The 17,957-nt window shown below is 38.5% G+C and overlaps 1 protein-coding gene across 1 annotated transcript in view; it reads right to left on the bottom strand.

Moving 5' to 3' along the window:
* Positions 1–17,957, bottom strand: part of LOC106651126 (protein unc-79 homolog) — a 73,393-nt gene that overhangs the window by 33,271 nt on the left and 22,165 nt on the right. Inside the window, exon 3 of the mRNA XM_023458853.1 lies at positions 4,007–4,168. Coding sequence (XP_023314621.1) covers positions 4,007–4,168 — 162 coding nt within the window. The remainder of the gene's footprint in view (positions 1–4,006; positions 4,169–17,957) is intronic.

Genomic DNA, 17,957 nt, shown 5'->3' with positions numbered 1-17,957 from the left:
TGTTGTTTTGTTTGTGTAAAAGATAAACTTTGAACACTATTCCAAAGTGATCTAAAATTTTTCGCCTACTTCGCTCCACCCTAGTGATCAAGGTACAGAGTTCACCGGCGCCAGTATGCTAGAAGTTCTCGAAAGACACGGTACTGAATTACAACTAGCTAGCCCAGATACTCCAGAGCACAATGGCACTGCAGAAAGGTTCAACGCAGGATCGCGTCATACATGACGTTCCACAGGATCGGGCCCAATACTGACCCCTGTGGGACACCTGCCTTGACTCCGTAGGACTCTGGACCATCGTCCGGGGTGAAGTCGAGCACTCTTGCCGAGAAGTAGCTGGAAATTATTCTCAGCAAGTAATCGGGTACGAGCAAACGGCGTAGAGCGGGGAGGATGTTGTTCCACCGAGCCGAATTGAACGCATTCCTCACGTCGAGTGTCACCACAGCGCAGTACTTCTTGGTGCCGCGGTACCATCTCTTGCTGGCGATGCCCTCACGGGCGGTGGAAATGACGTCTTCGATGGCATCTATCGTTGATCGCCCTTTCCGGAAGCCATATTGTCGCTCCGAGAGGCCTCCGGGTCTCTCTGTGAAAGCCTCCAGCCGGTCGCACATGATTCTCTCGAGAATCTTGCCCACCGTGTCCAGCATGCACAGCGGACGAAACGAGGACGGCTTGTCGGGAGGTTTGCCCGGCTTTGGGAGCAGGACGAGTCTCTGGCGCCTCCAGTTGGACGGGAAAACGCCGGTCTCCAGGCACGTCGTGTACACCCACAGGAAGATGTCGGGACGCGCGGCAATAGCGAGCTTGAGCGCCAAGTTGGGCGCGCCATCCGGGCCGGGCGCCCATCGCTCCTTGATCCTCGACTAAGCTCCTTTGAGTTCCCCCAAAGTGACGACTGGAACCAGCTCTCCCGTCCGTCACGGCAGCTGGAAGGCGGGCCCGCTCGGCACCAACGGAAACAGAGCCGCCACCGCACCGCGCACCAGGAGAGGGGAGCTAGACTGCCTGGTCTGTGGGCATCGCAGGTGCGACATGGCAATCCTGTACGGTTTGCCCCATATGTCGCTGTCGACCTCGTCGCAAAGTTGTCTCCAGCACCGGCGCTTGCTGGTCTTGATCGCCACGCGCAGTAGACGCCTTGCGGAGGCGTAGTTTGCGCTGTGAGCTTCTTTGTCCTGCCGGCCACGCGATCTCTGGAAAAGCCTGCGAGCCCGCAGGCAAGAGCTTCGAAGATCAGCGATCTCCGCCGTCCACCAGTACACTGGCTCGCGGCGGCGGCGTGGATTTGCCTTGGTCATGGAGGCATCACATGCGCCGCTGCTGACGGTCATGAGGCTTGACGCCATTTCCTCTGCGGTCCCGGAAGCGACCGATGCGCTGGACACGATGGCGGAGAAACGGTCCGCATCGAGAGTTCGAGCGTTTCACCTGCAGCTCTGGTGCGTTGAGGGCCTGGCAGTAGTCCCGTTGTCCTCGATCTGGAAGACGATGGCCTGATGGTCGCTGTGGGTGTACCATCCGGTTTACGTCCATGATATTACGCTGGGCAAAAGAGACTCGCAAACGAACGTCAGGTCGACGACCGAGCTGCCCTGTCTGCCGTTGAAGGTTGGCACGTCATTGGTGTTAAGCAGCACCGCATCGAGAAGAGCGAGCCAGTCAAGCAGGATGGACGCCCGCGTTCTAGTCGCCCATCATCCCCACTTCGTTGACCATGCGTTAAAGCCCCCCACCATAACAAGGGGACTTCTGCAGCGTGCCTCCTCGGTGATTATGGCAAGGAGGGCGGAAAATTCCACCTCAGAGAGTCTTGGCGGAGGGTAGACGCTGAAAAGAAAATCCCCGCCGATTTGGGCCCACGAGAAGTAAGGATGTACTCGAGCCGGCCGTTTTTGCACTGGAAATCCTCAGGCTGATGTGTACGTGTGTATGTGTCTGCTCAAGAAGAGGGAGTGCGTATGTGCGACCAGTTTCTATTCCATCACCGCTGCAAAAGCAAAGAACAACGGACTAAAGAGATCACGAATATTATCTATGTTGCAGGGACCAGCCTAGAAGGACGAGAGGCAACGAGGAGGACTACCAGAAAGGTTATAGTGGTGAGCGCGGGAGCCTCTTTACCCTAGTATTGTATTGTTGGGAGAGCCAACAGGCTCGGAGTTCCGCGCTGAGCTGTCGTTGGCCTTCAACGAACCGGCCTTTCTCTTCATAGGCACATGTAGTGTTACATACCAATAAACGCTTACTTAGTCATAATTTAAATAGCTGTGTTCAATGATTTTGTATGAATGTGAGTGTGTTCCCCTACCCTAGTTGTTCATGTAACTTGCAAGGGACTCTGACGTGCTGTAACGAACTCCAAGAGGCCAAAGGACACATGTGACCCAAACGGGCACACCAGGGTAGGATATTAAATTACACGGCAATCGATCAGCCACTGCCACAACAAAGCTAACGGGTCCACATCCTCGATATGGAGGCGAATCGCGTGGGTGTCTGACGTAGGTGTCTCCAATACTACGCAGAAGACCAAAAGTTTTTTGACTGCGACTGCTTAATGGGGCTCAAACTGCCACAACTTGATTTCTTTCTGCCATGATGTAGCCTTCATTTGTCGTGACACTAGAAAATAATTTCTATCTCGCTACCTGAAACCTAGTCTAATCGAAAATAATGCGAAAGAGACCATTCATTAAACCATTCTTGTGGCCAAACTTGCCATCGCGTCTCACCGATGTACGAAGGGCCTGCGGTCCAACGTGATGTCGGTGCTCGTGAAACTGTTACAATAAATAATAAATTTATTTTGCTATCTTGTGTAAAGTACATGATAATGTAACAAATTATTACTAATAATAATTCGTTCATAAATTTATTTTTGTGCCATCTCAACCTTGAATAATGTTTAGTCCTGCTAAGCAGAATAAAAATATTGCTTTAGGCTGGGGAATTATATTCACAGAAAACTATATCTACATGTAGCAAAAAAAGCTTTAATTGATAAATATCACTCGCTCGTTCTTTTTTTTCCCTGAAAGCGTTAGTGATTATACACATTTTTAAATTTAATTCGATTTTAAATTGATTAGGTATGAAGTTTCAATGTTTTATTTTTATTTTCTTCTGTAACAGTTTACCCTCGGGAGGCAAGCAAATTGTCCGGCGAGATGTCCGTTGTCCTGTAAACGGGGAACGAAGAAAAGTGTGCCAAAAATAATCTACGCGATCATGTAATGTATAAATAATAATTAGGCTCATTTATTAAGAAGGGCGCCAGTCATGATAGTGACGCCTAATGATACAAAATAAGGCCACCGCGGCTATTTCGGTAGATACAACGGTCGTGAGCTTGGGCTAGGCGGGGACGAGACCGAGAGAGATCGAGCGTGTTGAAAGATACAATAATATGTCGTATATGCAGGAGAGAATCTAGAGACTTACATTCGTTGACTACACGGTTTAGTGGTGGTTGATTGGGCCTGACGAAGACTGCAAAAATAGCGAGGGCAGACGAGAAGGCAGCCAGATGTTGATGCTCTCCAGGATGGCAGACTCACTCTCACACACGCTGGCCATCGCAGGTCCCACACGAGAGGGGTCGGTAGCTCGAAGCTATTTCACGCTAGGTCCAACACAGAGTGTTCGCTTCATCAACTCCTCGTCGGCTCGTCAGTCAGCATAGGCCTCTCTTTCCACTTGACAGGCTTTCGTCTGCTCATAAGGCAGCACGCGCAAGACCCGTCTACGCACTTAGCATTGATCACGGCTCTCTCTCTCTCTCTCTCTCTGCAAATTCGGCGCTTATCGATAAATCGGCGCCGATCCGCACTACCATTAGGCTCGCTTATTTCCGATCTCTCTCTCGGGCGGAAGGGATTCTAGGATACAATATAAAGGAAGGAGTACCGTCGCACCCTGTGCTGGACTACTTCCTTACACTTCATATTCGAGTTTTGACTTTATCTGGGACGAATTATACGTTATTTATAATATTTTGTACCTGTATTTCCAATATGAACGGAAGGTAAGACATCTATCAATTGAGAAACAGCTCCATATAATTGCCTGTAATCTAAATTAGGAAATAGAGATATTCTTTCAGAATCATAATTCTGAGACACTAACATATCATAAGGAGATTTCTCAACATCTTTCAGAAGTGCTGAAATATTAAATTCCAATTTTAAAAAATTATTCATAAAAATCAATGTTGTATAGTCAGTATGTATTTTCATTTTTGTGATATTTAGAAATGCACTTGTAATTCAATTATATCACTTGAAAAAAACGCTTTATTTTTGTGATCAGGCGGAATATTGTACAGTTGAGACTTAATAGCAGGGGTACAAAAGATTATTTTGTTCCAGAATCTATTTCATATTAAGATTAAGTTATTATGATTAGACAACTTCACTTCACGCTACCAGAAAGTGCAACTTATGCATCAGAAAAGGGGGCATAAATGTGAATTTTGCGTAGTTTTATGAAATGTAGTACGATACTCATGACATAGAGACCCTTTTCGGTCCAGCTATTAAGAGCTTAAAGGGGGCTTAAAATCAAAAAATTTTTTTATTTTATTTTCGAGAAGAATTTTTTGTCCCCTTTCCATTGCATTTTTTGAAACTTTAAAATTTTGATCATTCAGTGAGATACAGCTGTTTCCGTGAGCTATTTTTGTATACTTTGCATGTTAAATTTTTTCTTCCCTTGCGTTTTCTGGTGTTTAACGTTTTTAAAAAGTGCACCTCAGTTGTCGTAACATTCGAAGCGTACCGATTGAGTTACAGCACCAGGGTCACGTACACTTCTGCAGAACATCAATGGTTACGGTCACAACCTCAGGCGTGCCGATCCGACCCTTAAGTCCCCTACCCAAACACTTATGCAGAATTGTTTTTCCATTTGATTGAAAATTACCTATGATTTCGATCACCTCGCTCGAGGTTGTGACCGTAACCATTGATGTTCTGAAGAAGTGTACGCGACTCTGGTGCTGTAACTCAATCAGTATGCTTCAAATGTAATGACAACTGAGGTGCACTTTATAAAAACGTAAAACGCCAGAAAACGAAAAAGAAGAAAAAATTCAACACTCAAAGTATACGAAAATGGCTCACGGAAACAGCTGTATCTCACTGAATGATCAAAACTTTGAAGTTTCAAAAAATGCAATAGAAAGGGGACAAAAAATCCTACTCGAAAATAAAATAAAATTTTTTTCGATTTCAAGCTTTCTTTTAGCCCTTGAAGCTCTCGCTGCGCTCATGCCCCTAAACTACGCCGTGTCGAAAAGTGTTACTTATCGAACTTGTAGCGTAAATTACTATTATGTTTGATATACTTACCTGAACCTTTAATAAATTTTTCAACGGCTTTCAGAGGGGGAAAACGCCTTAAAATCGAAAAAAATTTTATTGGATTTTTGAGCAGGATTTTTCCTCTGCCTTTCATTGCATTTTCAAAATTCCAAAATTTTGATTTTGCACTGAGATAGTTATTTCCAGGACTTTTTTTCCTATACTTTATAGCAGAGAAGGCTTGCGGAAGCCAGATATCGTCGCTGTAAAGGAGCAGGTTGTCAGGGTGATCGATGCGCAAGTCATCAGCGCTTCATCGTCCCTTGACGACTGACACCGTCGGAAAGTCGCCAAATATGATACCCCTGACATTCGTCATCAGGTCACCAGTGAGTATGGGGTCGGGAACGATAACATCTCGTTCTCTTCGATCACGATCTCCTGGCGGGGTATCTGGTTTGCTGCTTCCGCCGCGAGTCTGTGCGAACTCGGATTGAGCAAATGTTTGGATTCCATCACGTTTAGAGCTCTCCGTGGTTCGCACATGAATTGGCTCTGGTGGAATAAAATGACCACGCACATCAGTGGTTATACAGGTATTAACTCTGCAGGTCGAAGAGAAGGCATAGGGTAGCCTTGACATCATCTCGCGCACATCTTTTGGAGAACGTGGTCTCCCACCATCTAAGACGGCACCACGAAATAAAGCCGCGTCCGAGCACTTCCATCGCTCGGGCAGATAGAGTTTTAGTGTGTATTCCCTCACCGACGCAAATCGGTTGAGGGCGAGTCCCACACACGGGGAGGTTTGGGGTTGATTTCAACTCAAACCTCCTTACGGTGCGTAACGCATTTCTCTATCTAAAAAAAAAAAAAAAAAATGTAACATTTTTTCTCTTTTTTGTGTTTCCTGGAGAGTAGTGTTTTTGGTCATCTGTCGTAACTTTCAGAGGGTACCAATTTAGTTAGTACCACAAAGAAGTGATCGAAGGCACAGAGTGCTTTGCAAGTAAATGGTTAAGTACACTTTTTTTTCATTTTTCGTTTTTGCCCAAATTTAGATCATAAAATTACTGTTTGAGAGTGACATATAAATTCGATCATTCCTAAAGTGCTTGTGTTTGTCAGCATTATTGTTTTGCAAAAGTGTATGCGACCCTGGCGCTGAAACTCAATCGGTATATTCTGAAAGTCACGACAGATGACCAAAAATACTACTCGCCAGAAAACACAAAAAAAGAAAAAATTTAACACTTAAAGTATAGGAAAAAGGCTCACAAAAATAGCTGTATCTCAGTGCTGAATCAAAATTTTGGAATTTCAAAAAATGAAATTAAAATGCAATAAAATTTTTTTTTTATTTTAAAGTGCTTTCCCCTCTTAAGCAATCACAAGAAAACTTGACGTTAGAGTGAAGTATAAGAATAGCTTCCTTATTGGGAAAAAATTATATAATTTGTCATATGATTTTCATGGTCCGTTTAAACGAGAACGCTAAGAAAAACGCTAATAAAACAACAAGTATTTACAATGTTCCTTAAAAGTTTAATTTGAAACCAGTTAGGAAGGGTTCGATGAGTTTAAATAATTTTCGCATGATTTTTAAAATGTTTTTTTAGAGATGAAAATTCATTGTCTTAAGATTTTCTTTCAGTGTTTAATTTTTCTTTTTATTCCAAGTGAAACTTTCTTTTCTGTTAGGCTGTTCATAGATTAAGAAGTGATTTGAATAAATTATTATATTGATCTTAATCTGGCTGGTGACAATGAGGGAATATAGGTATAATGGGGTTACGGACATTTCATCCTTTAGACAACTCATCACGAAAATTTATCCGGGACAACTCATCCCGAAGACAATTTATCCTACGACATTTTATCCTGACGACAAATCATCCCGAAAAAAAAATCTCACACACACACATACACACGGAAATAATATAAATTAGATGAATAATCTGCTCAGGAGTGAGCTGAGATCACACTATATCACGTATAGTCACTCACACAAACGCAGAAATCAAAGGAAACAAGAGAAAAATTAAATAAAATTTTTAGTGAGGATGTTACTTATGTTGTTACGTTGCCTCGTGTGTATACGTAAATACAGTCATACAAGCGTGCGAGAGTGAGAGAGAAAGAGATACGCATGTCAAGTCTTGGCAGTGGACAGCAGCAGAAAGCAGTTCTATGTAGCTAGCGCGGCAGCCAATCACAGCGCGCAAGCCGACGCTGTATAGGCACTTATACTACCAAAGCTGCGCTCGCTTGGACGGACGAACAGATGCTCGTTTTTCGGGGCTTTACCCCTCATACCAAACGCCGATAAAGATGTTACACATCAACAATAAAAAAATTCACTTACAATAAAATTAATGATTAACGTAGAAGACTTTAACTGGCTCGGATCACTCATATTCATGTGGCTAACGCTGAAACAGGCCTGACTGGTTCCTGGTAAACTGCACTGTACCAACTACACTAATCTCGATTAAAAACTACACTCCTGGTTAGACTCGCTGCATAATTGAATACACGTCTGGATAATGTAAAATCACGGTACAAAGTGACTTGGATGTACAATTGTTATTACCCTTAATCGTGAACTGAATGTGATGATGACACATTCACAGAATCTCGGATATTTCTTACATTTTTCAACCCGTTGAGGGGACACATATACTTTAAAATTTTTTTTATTTCCTTTAAAAAAAAAAAAAAAAAAACCTAAAATTAAAAGTGATATTTGTCAACCTTGAGGATTCTTATAACCCTTTAAACAAAATACTTTCACCCCAACGTACTGAGAAAGTGTCTCTAAATTTACAGGAGGTACCCTTGATATAAAAAATTTCAAATTAAATTGTATTTGTTGCAACAATTCCTATGGTCGCTACTTCTAGCAGAAAAATCCAATATGTTAAGACCTTTGATAGTGCTACTACTTGGTCTGAGGTAGCGATCATAGGCATTGTCGCAACAACCAAATAGAGCGCACCAGGAACTTGTACAGATTATGAGTTGAACTTGAATGTTACGAAACATGAACATACAATTGAATTTGAAATTTTATAAATCAAGGAGACCTCCTGTAAATTCAGAAACACTTTTCCAGTACGTAGGGATGAAAATATTTTGTTTAAAGGACTAGTAAAGAATCCTCAAAGCTGACTCATATGCAGACTAAAATGGAGAAAAAATTTTTGTCCTTCTGGTCGTTAACGGGTTAATTTTTTAAACTATTGTCTGGCGTGACTATGAACTAGGCGTTATCAGGGGTAAACTTTCACACTTTATTATTCCATCATGCGATATTTATTTAACTTATAGACCGGCAGATGATGACTGTTTTTACACAACGATATTCTAATTCATGCCTCTTGGAGTACTTACAGTTATAAATATGCAAGCGTACTTGCGTTTGCAATAAATTAAGGCCTTGGACATTTATTTGGTAACTCATGCCTTTTTTATAGAATGATTGTTAAGTATCAGTCTAACTTACCTTGGACAAGGCATAAGTGCAGATAGTAGCCTTAAATGTACAGGTCTTGGCTCGAAATGTAAAAAAAAAATAGTTCGACGATATTAATTTTTTAACGAATGCCTTTGAGCATTAAGAAATTTATGAACTAGAATAATTCATAAAAAAATATTAGCATAAGTAGCTACCCAATTTAACGCACGGAAAATGTGAACATTTCTCAAAAGTTGTTTTTAGGAAAATCCTATCTGAACTTATGTGATTTTTCTGAGAGGCAGAAAATAATGAAATAAACTTATTTGAAAAGAGGCATAAGGCAAAAACTTAAAAATCGCACATCCGACGTATTTTTCAACGAGAAATCCAAGGGTGAACTTGAATTTGACCTTGAATATAACCTCTAAGCTGCAGTAAACCGAAATCGATTTTTTATACGGTGACCTCCATTTTTCATTTCAGATTTGAAAAGAGCAAAAAATTTTACGTTAAATAATGTCTTTGGTTTTTTTTCTAGGTCATTTAAAAGGTGCTTCGGACTCGAATAAAACTCCTACTTAAAATGAAATTAAGGACAAAAGTTTAATTTATTTCTCACTGTAAGCGCCTTACAACTCCTAACGAAATACAATCTCACAAAACTTTTATGTACTCTCAAATAAGTATTAAAATGTTAACATATTATTTGCGCTATTTTTTGATGACTCATTGTGGTGTTTCTCCGTGTTGGTGCTTCCTCATTAGTGTCCAGATCTAGGCTTGGATAAAGTGTTCGGTTTTGATCATGTGCCTTACAGGCTTACTGGGTTACTCACTCACACTCACACAGACAAATACTACAAAAAAATAACTTAGTCTCACACAGAAGTTGAATAACTTACACTGGCACACTCAAGATGGACATGGGCTTCGCAAGACATGGGCTCTGCGCACCACAAAAGATATCAAATGAATCGCCCCGAGGCTTCGTGGGTCCTCCTTATACCATAGAATCAACATATTATATCCCCGAATAATATGGCCAGCCGTTGTGTCCGAACCCCATGGTCCAAAAATTAAATAAAATAGTTAAATAAAAATTGTACCATAAATAATAATTGTGAAGGTTCACACCTGATAACACCTAGTTCATGGTCACTCGAGACAATAGTTTAAAAAATTGAATAAGATCCGAAATATCCGAGATTCCGTGAATGAATCATCAACACATTTAGTTCACGATAAAGGGTAATAAAAATTGTACATCCAAGAGCGATAAATATTGTTCGTCATCATGTGCAAAATAATTTAGTTATACGTGGGACAAATTTTAGGATGTATGTGGAGGACCCCCAAAGACTTCTCCAGGACTCCAAAGGACTCTTGATCATCGTATTCGATGTGTCACGTCACTTTGTACTCGATGTCGTATTCGATGTCTCACGTCACTTTGTACCGTGATTTTACATTATGCAGACTTGTTTTCAGTTATGCAGCGAGTCCAACGCGGAGTGCAGTTTTCAATCGAGGTTAGTGTAGTTATTGCAGTGTAATTTACCAGGAGCCAGTATGATCAGTTGCAGCCTAAGCCACGAGAATATGAGTGAGTCGAGCCAGTTAAAGTCATCTCCGTCGATCATTAATTTTATTGTATGTGAAGTTTTCTATTTTTTCTTATTTTATCTTAGTATAAATTAAAAGATTATTTCATTATATTTTAATGTTTCATATTATATAATTTGATATTTTTATTTTATTTGTATTTGAATGAACGAATGCCTGTTAATAAATAGATTGTAGTTGTGCATATGAGATCAATTATAGCGTCTACCTAGCACTCACATTATACCTATAACCCCTCATTGTCACCAGCCAGATTAAGATCAGTATAATAATTTAATCAAGTCTCGTCTTGATCTATAAACAACCTAACAGAAAATAAAGTTTTACTTGGGATATAAAGAAAGATTTAACAGTCAAACAAAAGATTACTTTATTAAAACGTTAATATGATGAACTTTCATAACTACGTCACCATCATGTGGCGGTAAAACTTGATACTCTGCCGTCAACCTTTGGCAAATAATTATTAGAAAGAAGGGATTTAATACATTTTGTTATCGTTGATAACAATCAAGGTATAAAAATGAAAACAAATGGAAAGAATATAGACGTCAAAAAAGTATTTAAAAAATGATTTGTGAGTTTCGGTAATGAAGACGCATGAGTTAATGGTCTTATCTTGAAACAAATATCAGAAAAATTAACTAAAATGATTTTTTAATTCATTATTTTTATGAAAATTATACAAATTCAATCGTTTTCAAAAACAAGAATAAAAAGATAAGCTATTCTTACGGTTAGAAGAACCAAAATTATTTACATGTACTATTTTTTAAATAGATTATTGTCCACCATATATTATGGCCAGCCGCTTTACTCTTTACCCCCAAAGTGATGAAATTTTTCGTTTTGAATCGAAGCGATTTTTCCCATGTTTTGGGCTTTGCAAAAACTTTGCTAATATAATGTAAAATTTACTGCCCTTCTAGAATCTGGGCTCAAATTTAAAATTTGATGCTATGTCAAAAAGTTATGGTTGTTTGAACAAAGAAAAAGAAAAAATTGTGGGGCAAGGGAATCCTGGGGGTATACGTAGTGCATATGCACTACACCCTCCTCCTCCATCCTCCAGGAAAAAACTTGCCCGAGACAGGCGGAGCACAAGGGTTCTCATCCTACCAAATGACAAACCGATCGGAAAAATCGGATTGTCCTCCCTGGGATTTGAAGCCAAGGCTCCTCGACCGGCCGTTGTCTCTGTAGCTAGCACGCTAACCACTGAGCCAACGATCGTTCTTTCCAACCACTTTTTCTTACGAGATGGCGGTCATAAAGTTAAATGTTTATAAAAACAAAACTCAATTTTCATTTTGAAAACCATCGAGTTTATGAAAAAAGTTTACAGAATAGAAAAGTCTTGGAAATTATCAAGGAACTCTCTTAAATTATTTTGGATTTTCGAAGCGCGATTTTCCGACTTCTAGAAAAATCGGTAAGTTCAATTTATTATATTAATCTCATGAAATATTAAAAAAATTTGAGAATATTTTTTGATTAATTTTAAAACTTTTTTGTGTCATGAACTTTTTCTTTAAACTCAATCGTTTTGAGTAAAAAGTAATACTTTCTCACCCATATATGCATATTCTGGCACAGTTTACTTCATCGCCACCATTTTGTTAGAAAAAGTGTTTGGAAAAATCTGTTCAGATTCGTTATGGTACTTCTACACCTATAATCACCTCTGATCAGATTTATATCTTATGTACCCAAACATTGTGATATATGAATAAATTCACTGTCAACAACACTATTGGTTAACTAAAATCGGAAAATTCTCTTCTACTTCCAAGAAAAATAGGATATTTTTATTTGAATTTTTACGTTAATTTATTTTCTATGCTTTTTACTAATTCTGAGAAAACGTGAAGATTTCCATGGAAAATTAAAGTAGCTCTAAGAACTTTTTGTGGTCTTATTGAGGTAGAGAAATACTGGTCAAAAATTCAGCAAACTCATTGGGTGACTGTAGATAGAAAAATTATATCTGTCTGATACGAAACATGGCTTTTTTTTAAAAATTATGAATAATCAACTTAATAGTTTTCAAATTATTTAAAATTAACCTCAAATTTTTTCAAATTTTTTCAGACATTTGAACGCACCTTTTGAAGTCAAAAACCGCTTTTTTTGACGAAAATAATTTTTTCAAGACGCTACGGAGCCTCGAAAAATCTGAAGAAATTCTTTTCTTGCTCTTTTAATCAAAATACATAACTTCAAATTTTTTCAGATTTTTTAATTGAAGGCGCGATAGCTTCTAGGGCCAAAAAATGTTAATTTTAACAAAAAAAGATTCCTAGAACCCGATGGTTTCAGTGAAAAAATTTGAAACTATTTTTTTTGGAATTTCATGTCAAATTTTAATGAATTTTGACCGTTTCTAGTTCCCAACAACTATCTGATTTTTTTCCTCACCTTTCTAATGCCGTTTTCAGATTTAAGAAATTCGCAAGTTTTGTTAAGATACAGCTTTTTTTGTACGATGCGGTTTTTTAATCATACTTTTGTAGCTTAAAATTCTGGCGTGTGCGTGTGTGCCGCGTGGGATGTGTGTGCGAGGGGAGGGGATACTGAGCGCGTTGCGTGACTGTGGTGTGTGAGGTGTCGAGCGCAGACTCAGGAGAGACAAGAGTCACTTGATTTTGGGCCGTCTACGGCGAGGGTCGTGTGACCGAGATTGTACTTTATTTTAAGCTTTTCATCTAATAATAATTATTTTTCATCTCTTAAAATTTGGCTTCTGACTCATTCACATCCTGACCATAACAAAGCTTCTAGCTCAGAATTATTGAATTATATGATTAAAAACCGCATCGTACAAAAACAGCTGTATCTCAGCCAAACTTGGGAATTTTTTAGATCTGAAAACGGTGTTGGAAAGGTGAGAAAAAAAGATAGTTGTATGTAATTTTTTTCATGGGTGATTATACGCAGCCATTTTCTTGAAACAACGAGTAATTTTTTCGATTTTTTAATTTTCGAATGTTGTTTTTTGGGATAAAGTCGTACTTTTCTGCATTAAAATAATATTAATGTGTATACTCATATATACCGTTGGATTTGTCATAAAAAATTCTAAATATCGGTACTGTTAAAAAAATTTCTAGATTATGTCAGTTCATTTTCCGCTCGCTCGAAAATGAACTTTGTGAAATTTTGCAAAAAAAAAACGATCGAGAAAGTGTATTTTTTTAAATTAATCTTTCTCCTAGGTCAAAACTGACTACGGTATTCGATTCTCCGGACAAAAATACGTAAGAAAATGTATTATTAAGATTATTTTTACGCTCCAAACAGAGTTTGAAATAATTTGAATGGTTGGCCAATTTTGCTCCTTTTTAAGAGCACGTTTTTAAACTTCAAAAATCTATCTACACCGGTTTTCGGCACTTTTTGGAGGTTCTGAACCCGGTTTTTTTTCTTAAAGACTTGAACTTTAAGAATCGCAATGAGGTAAAAGCGATTTTGAACATTTCAGCAAAAAAAAAACAACCCTAATATACATGTCAGAATTCGAATGTATTCGTGAAAATAAAAAAAAATTGAGATTTTCGTAACGAAAAGTGAAATGTTAGGTTTGTTTCAAGAGTTTATTACATTAAATATGAGATGCTCTTGCTTTTATGTTGCAAATGACCAATAAAAGAACTCATTTTTCTTCGAAAATAATTATAAGTTTTAAAATAAATTGCTAAAAATATTTATTTAAAACACAAGCAAAAATATTTTTAATTCTTTTATTTAATGTCTATAGAAATACAAAGTACATGATTTGAAGCTCATTTCAAAAATTCTATTTGAAAAATATTCAAGTATATTCGCCTTACTTAGACAGTATATTGAATGTTCAATAACTTATTATTTTATAACCTAATGGCTAATTGAGATATTCGATAAATTTGGTCTTTTTTATAAACAGCCTTGGAATCAACATAATCCAAAATATATTCTGAAATATTTAAAAAATGTATTATGATTAGCTCGAAAATGTTATCCCTTTTAAAGATTTCAATTGAATAAAAAACGATTATTAACTCGATCAAATAGTTTATATTTTATGAGTAGTGTTACTGCTAGTAAGTTCAATATCTAATCATTGTGTTAAGGGCTCAAAGGGGGCTTAAATAATTATATATTTCTATTTATAGTATTAAGCTGAAAAAGTGAAAAAAAATTTTTTTCAGAAAACAGGCATAAAAGCCTTCTTCAATACCCCATTTTAAGGTACTAAGTCCAGTTGAATACTTACAAACATTTAAATTAACTTGTATCAGCCTATGAGCCATCAGCGAAGAGCATCGAGGATATCTAAGCTGTTTGTCCTAAGATTCTAAGTGATGGCTTGATACGACTAAGTTCTATGTCATTTTATTTTCTTCGATGGATCATTATCCATCAACGCAACCTCAAGCTAAGCATAAGATCAACTTTGACTACTTCCACATACAATTTAATAAAATGTTTTATTCATTAATGATTATTTTTGATAAATTTTAATAAAATATTTTATTAAATTGTATGTGGAAGTAGTCAAATTTGATCTTATGCTTAGCTTGAGATTGCGTTGATGGATAATGATCCATCGAAGAAAATAAAACTACATAGAACTAAGTCGTATCAAGCCATCACTTAGAATCTTACGACAAACAGCTTAGATATCCTCAATGCTCTTCGCTGAAGGCTCATAGGCTGATACAAGTTAATTTAAATGTTTGTAAGTATTTAACTGGACTAAGTACCTTAAAACGGGGGATTGAAAAAGGCTTTTATGCCTGTTTTCTGAAAAAAATTTTTTTTTCACTCTTTCAGCTTAATACTATAAATAGAAATATATAATTATTTAAGCCCCCTTTGAGCCCTTAATTTAATGGATCGATTAATAATAAAAGTCGTATACGATGTGCGATAAAACTTGTGAATCCTTATAAAAATTTTATTATTTTCTATGTATCCTTATTAAATATAAATCAATAATGAAAGCTGTTTCAAATTCGGGAAAATGTTCTGAAATGTTTGAATGAGCATTTATGACATTTCATGTATAATGCATGAATTCCATAGATCGCACGCACGTATCGCACATCGGTTACTGACATAATCTCAGCACAACATAATCTCCGCGATAAAATCTCCGGAGACAAGTGACATCCAGACATCCAGAGTCAAAATATCACAGCATAACCCAAAATAATCTAAAATAACCCAGTAAAATAATGAAAGAATATTTATAGATAACTTAAAAAAAAAAATTGAAAAAAATGCTGCGGAAATTTTGTCTCCAGAGATTGTGTCTCCAGAGATTTTGTCGGAATCCCATCCCATCACGCATACCATAGCACATATTGAGAATACAGTCAGTGGCGGATAAACGCGTGGGCACTAGGGGGCCGGTGCTCAGGGCACCCACAAAAAAAATAATAAACGGTTACACTTGTTATCGATAGGAATTTATAAATAATTTATAAATTCAAAAATATTTTATGAAAACATAAGAATTAAACGTGACAAACAAACATTTTAAACAGGAATTAAAAATTTTCTTGATTTTGTTTCAGCAAATTTAGAAATAATTTTTTCTTCATCAATAGCTTGAGTTACATCAGATTCCAGGTTAATAATATTCAAAGAATTGAGTTTTCCTTTGCGTCATTGTTGTTCTTAATAAATTTTTAATTAATTGAAGTTTAGAAAACAATCTTTCTCCCGTACAATAACTAACCATTAGAGAGTACATATGGTGTTCTATTGTAGTATTGTAGACACTTGCCAAGAAGTTCCTAAGCAGCCGACGATAAGGATCTTACAACTTAACCTCAACCACTGCAGGTCGGCTCAGAACTTCTTGAGCCAGACTCTTCGAGAACTCATCATAAACGTGGCCATCATGTGCGACCAATACAAAAACCTTGGTCCTCACTACACGTGGATAGCCGATTCAAGCAGGCAGAAAGCCATCTGGGTTCTTGGGAGTTTGCTAATGCATGGACGCCCATCAAGAGCTCCTCCCTTCTGCACGTGGGCCTGCGACGGCAACGTGTTTTTCTTCAATGTGTATGATACGGAGTTTTCTCCCCTGCTGGCCAGCATTGTGAAGGAGGCCAAGGGCAAGAGGCCTCTCATCATAGCGGGCGACTTTAACGCATGGTCGATAGAGTGGGGCAGCAGTCAGACAAAATCTCGCGGCGTCAGTCTACTCGACGTTGTGTACCTAAACACCGGGCACAAACCGACCTTCACGCATTCGCTGGTTAGCTCCATCATCGACCTCCTCAAAGGGTATGGGGTTGTGCCACGGAAGTTGCCCGACGCGCGAATTTTGCTCTGGCGAGGGCCCACCTGCGCATGGCCATCGAGGAGAGCAAGCGCCACTGCTACAGCGCCCTTTGTGACAAGGTTGACCTGGACGTTGGGGGCCAGCCATCCGGGACGGTCATGTCGCGCCTGAGGGGCCCCAGGTCGATGCCTCTTTGTGAGTCATCACTGATGCCACTCTTTTCTCGACGGTGACCAAACAACATCTTCGAAGGCTGGCATGATAGTCTTCAAGTTGTCAATTATACATGATACGACTAATGAAAGTCTTAATTGTACAATCGAATGAACTCCACGAGTAAAGTTCGATTCAGATCATACGAGCGCCTCCTCCAAAGGGATCAAATGGTAGTACCCTCGATGTGACCAGTAATACCACACATTCAAAGCAAAAAAGTTGCACGCAACTGCCACTGCGTCACGCACAACGCCATGTTAGCCTCATTCATTCAAAGTTGAGCCGTAGATATAAGTTTGGGAGTATGTTTTTGTATTCCAAAAGATATGGGAGTGAATAACGGGGTGGGACTCTGATCTCTTTGGAGGAGGCGTTCGTATAATCTGAATCGAACTTCACTCGTGGAGTAAAATTATACTTCGCGCCTCGTTCTTCAGAGATCAGATGGTAGCTGTTTAAAGTTATCTACGGCGAGTAAAAAGGTATAATGACAAAGATTTTACGTATTTTTTGTCCATTGATTTAATAAAATTATGATAATATTATTATTATCATAATTATCGTGACTAGTAAATTCAGATCTTTCCAAATTTGCTGTCAAAGTTTAAAATCAACTTTAAAAACAGACTAGGCGTAGCCACGTCCTTAGTCAAGACCCACAGATGTCCACAAGTCATTCAGCAACATCCTTAACTGGTGTAATTATTGGATTAGTTGTTGATTGAAACACTATAAGGGGGTTTTTGGGCGTCTCAAATAATTATAACAAAATTATGCTGTTAGGTTAAATTATAAATTGAAAGAAAATAATTTATTGAATTGTATATAAATAAGATGCCAGTTCGTTGATTTGTAACAGTAAGGGCGCCACCACGTGAAACGCGGCACGTAGACCGAAAAATACAAGTAATAATAAGTGATGTTATTCTGATGACTGGTTTTCGTCTTTGTTCGTATACAATCTTTTTCGTCTTCAATTTTACAATTACAATTAATTATTCATCTAGCTTAGCGGAGAGCAATTAACACTCGCGAAAAAAGTCTCGGAGGGACGCTGGGTCACGGGGGGGGGGGG

This window comes from Trichogramma pretiosum, unplaced genomic scaffold, assembly GCF_000599845.2.
Source record: "Trichogramma pretiosum strain Unisexual culture from Peru unplaced genomic scaffold, Tpre_2.0 scaffold25, whole genome shotgun sequence".
NCBI classification, from domain to species: domain Eukaryota; kingdom Metazoa; phylum Arthropoda; class Insecta; order Hymenoptera; family Trichogrammatidae; genus Trichogramma; species Trichogramma pretiosum.
Note: the sequence above shows the minus strand (reverse complement) of the source record. Positions and strands in the feature narration are given on the sequence as shown.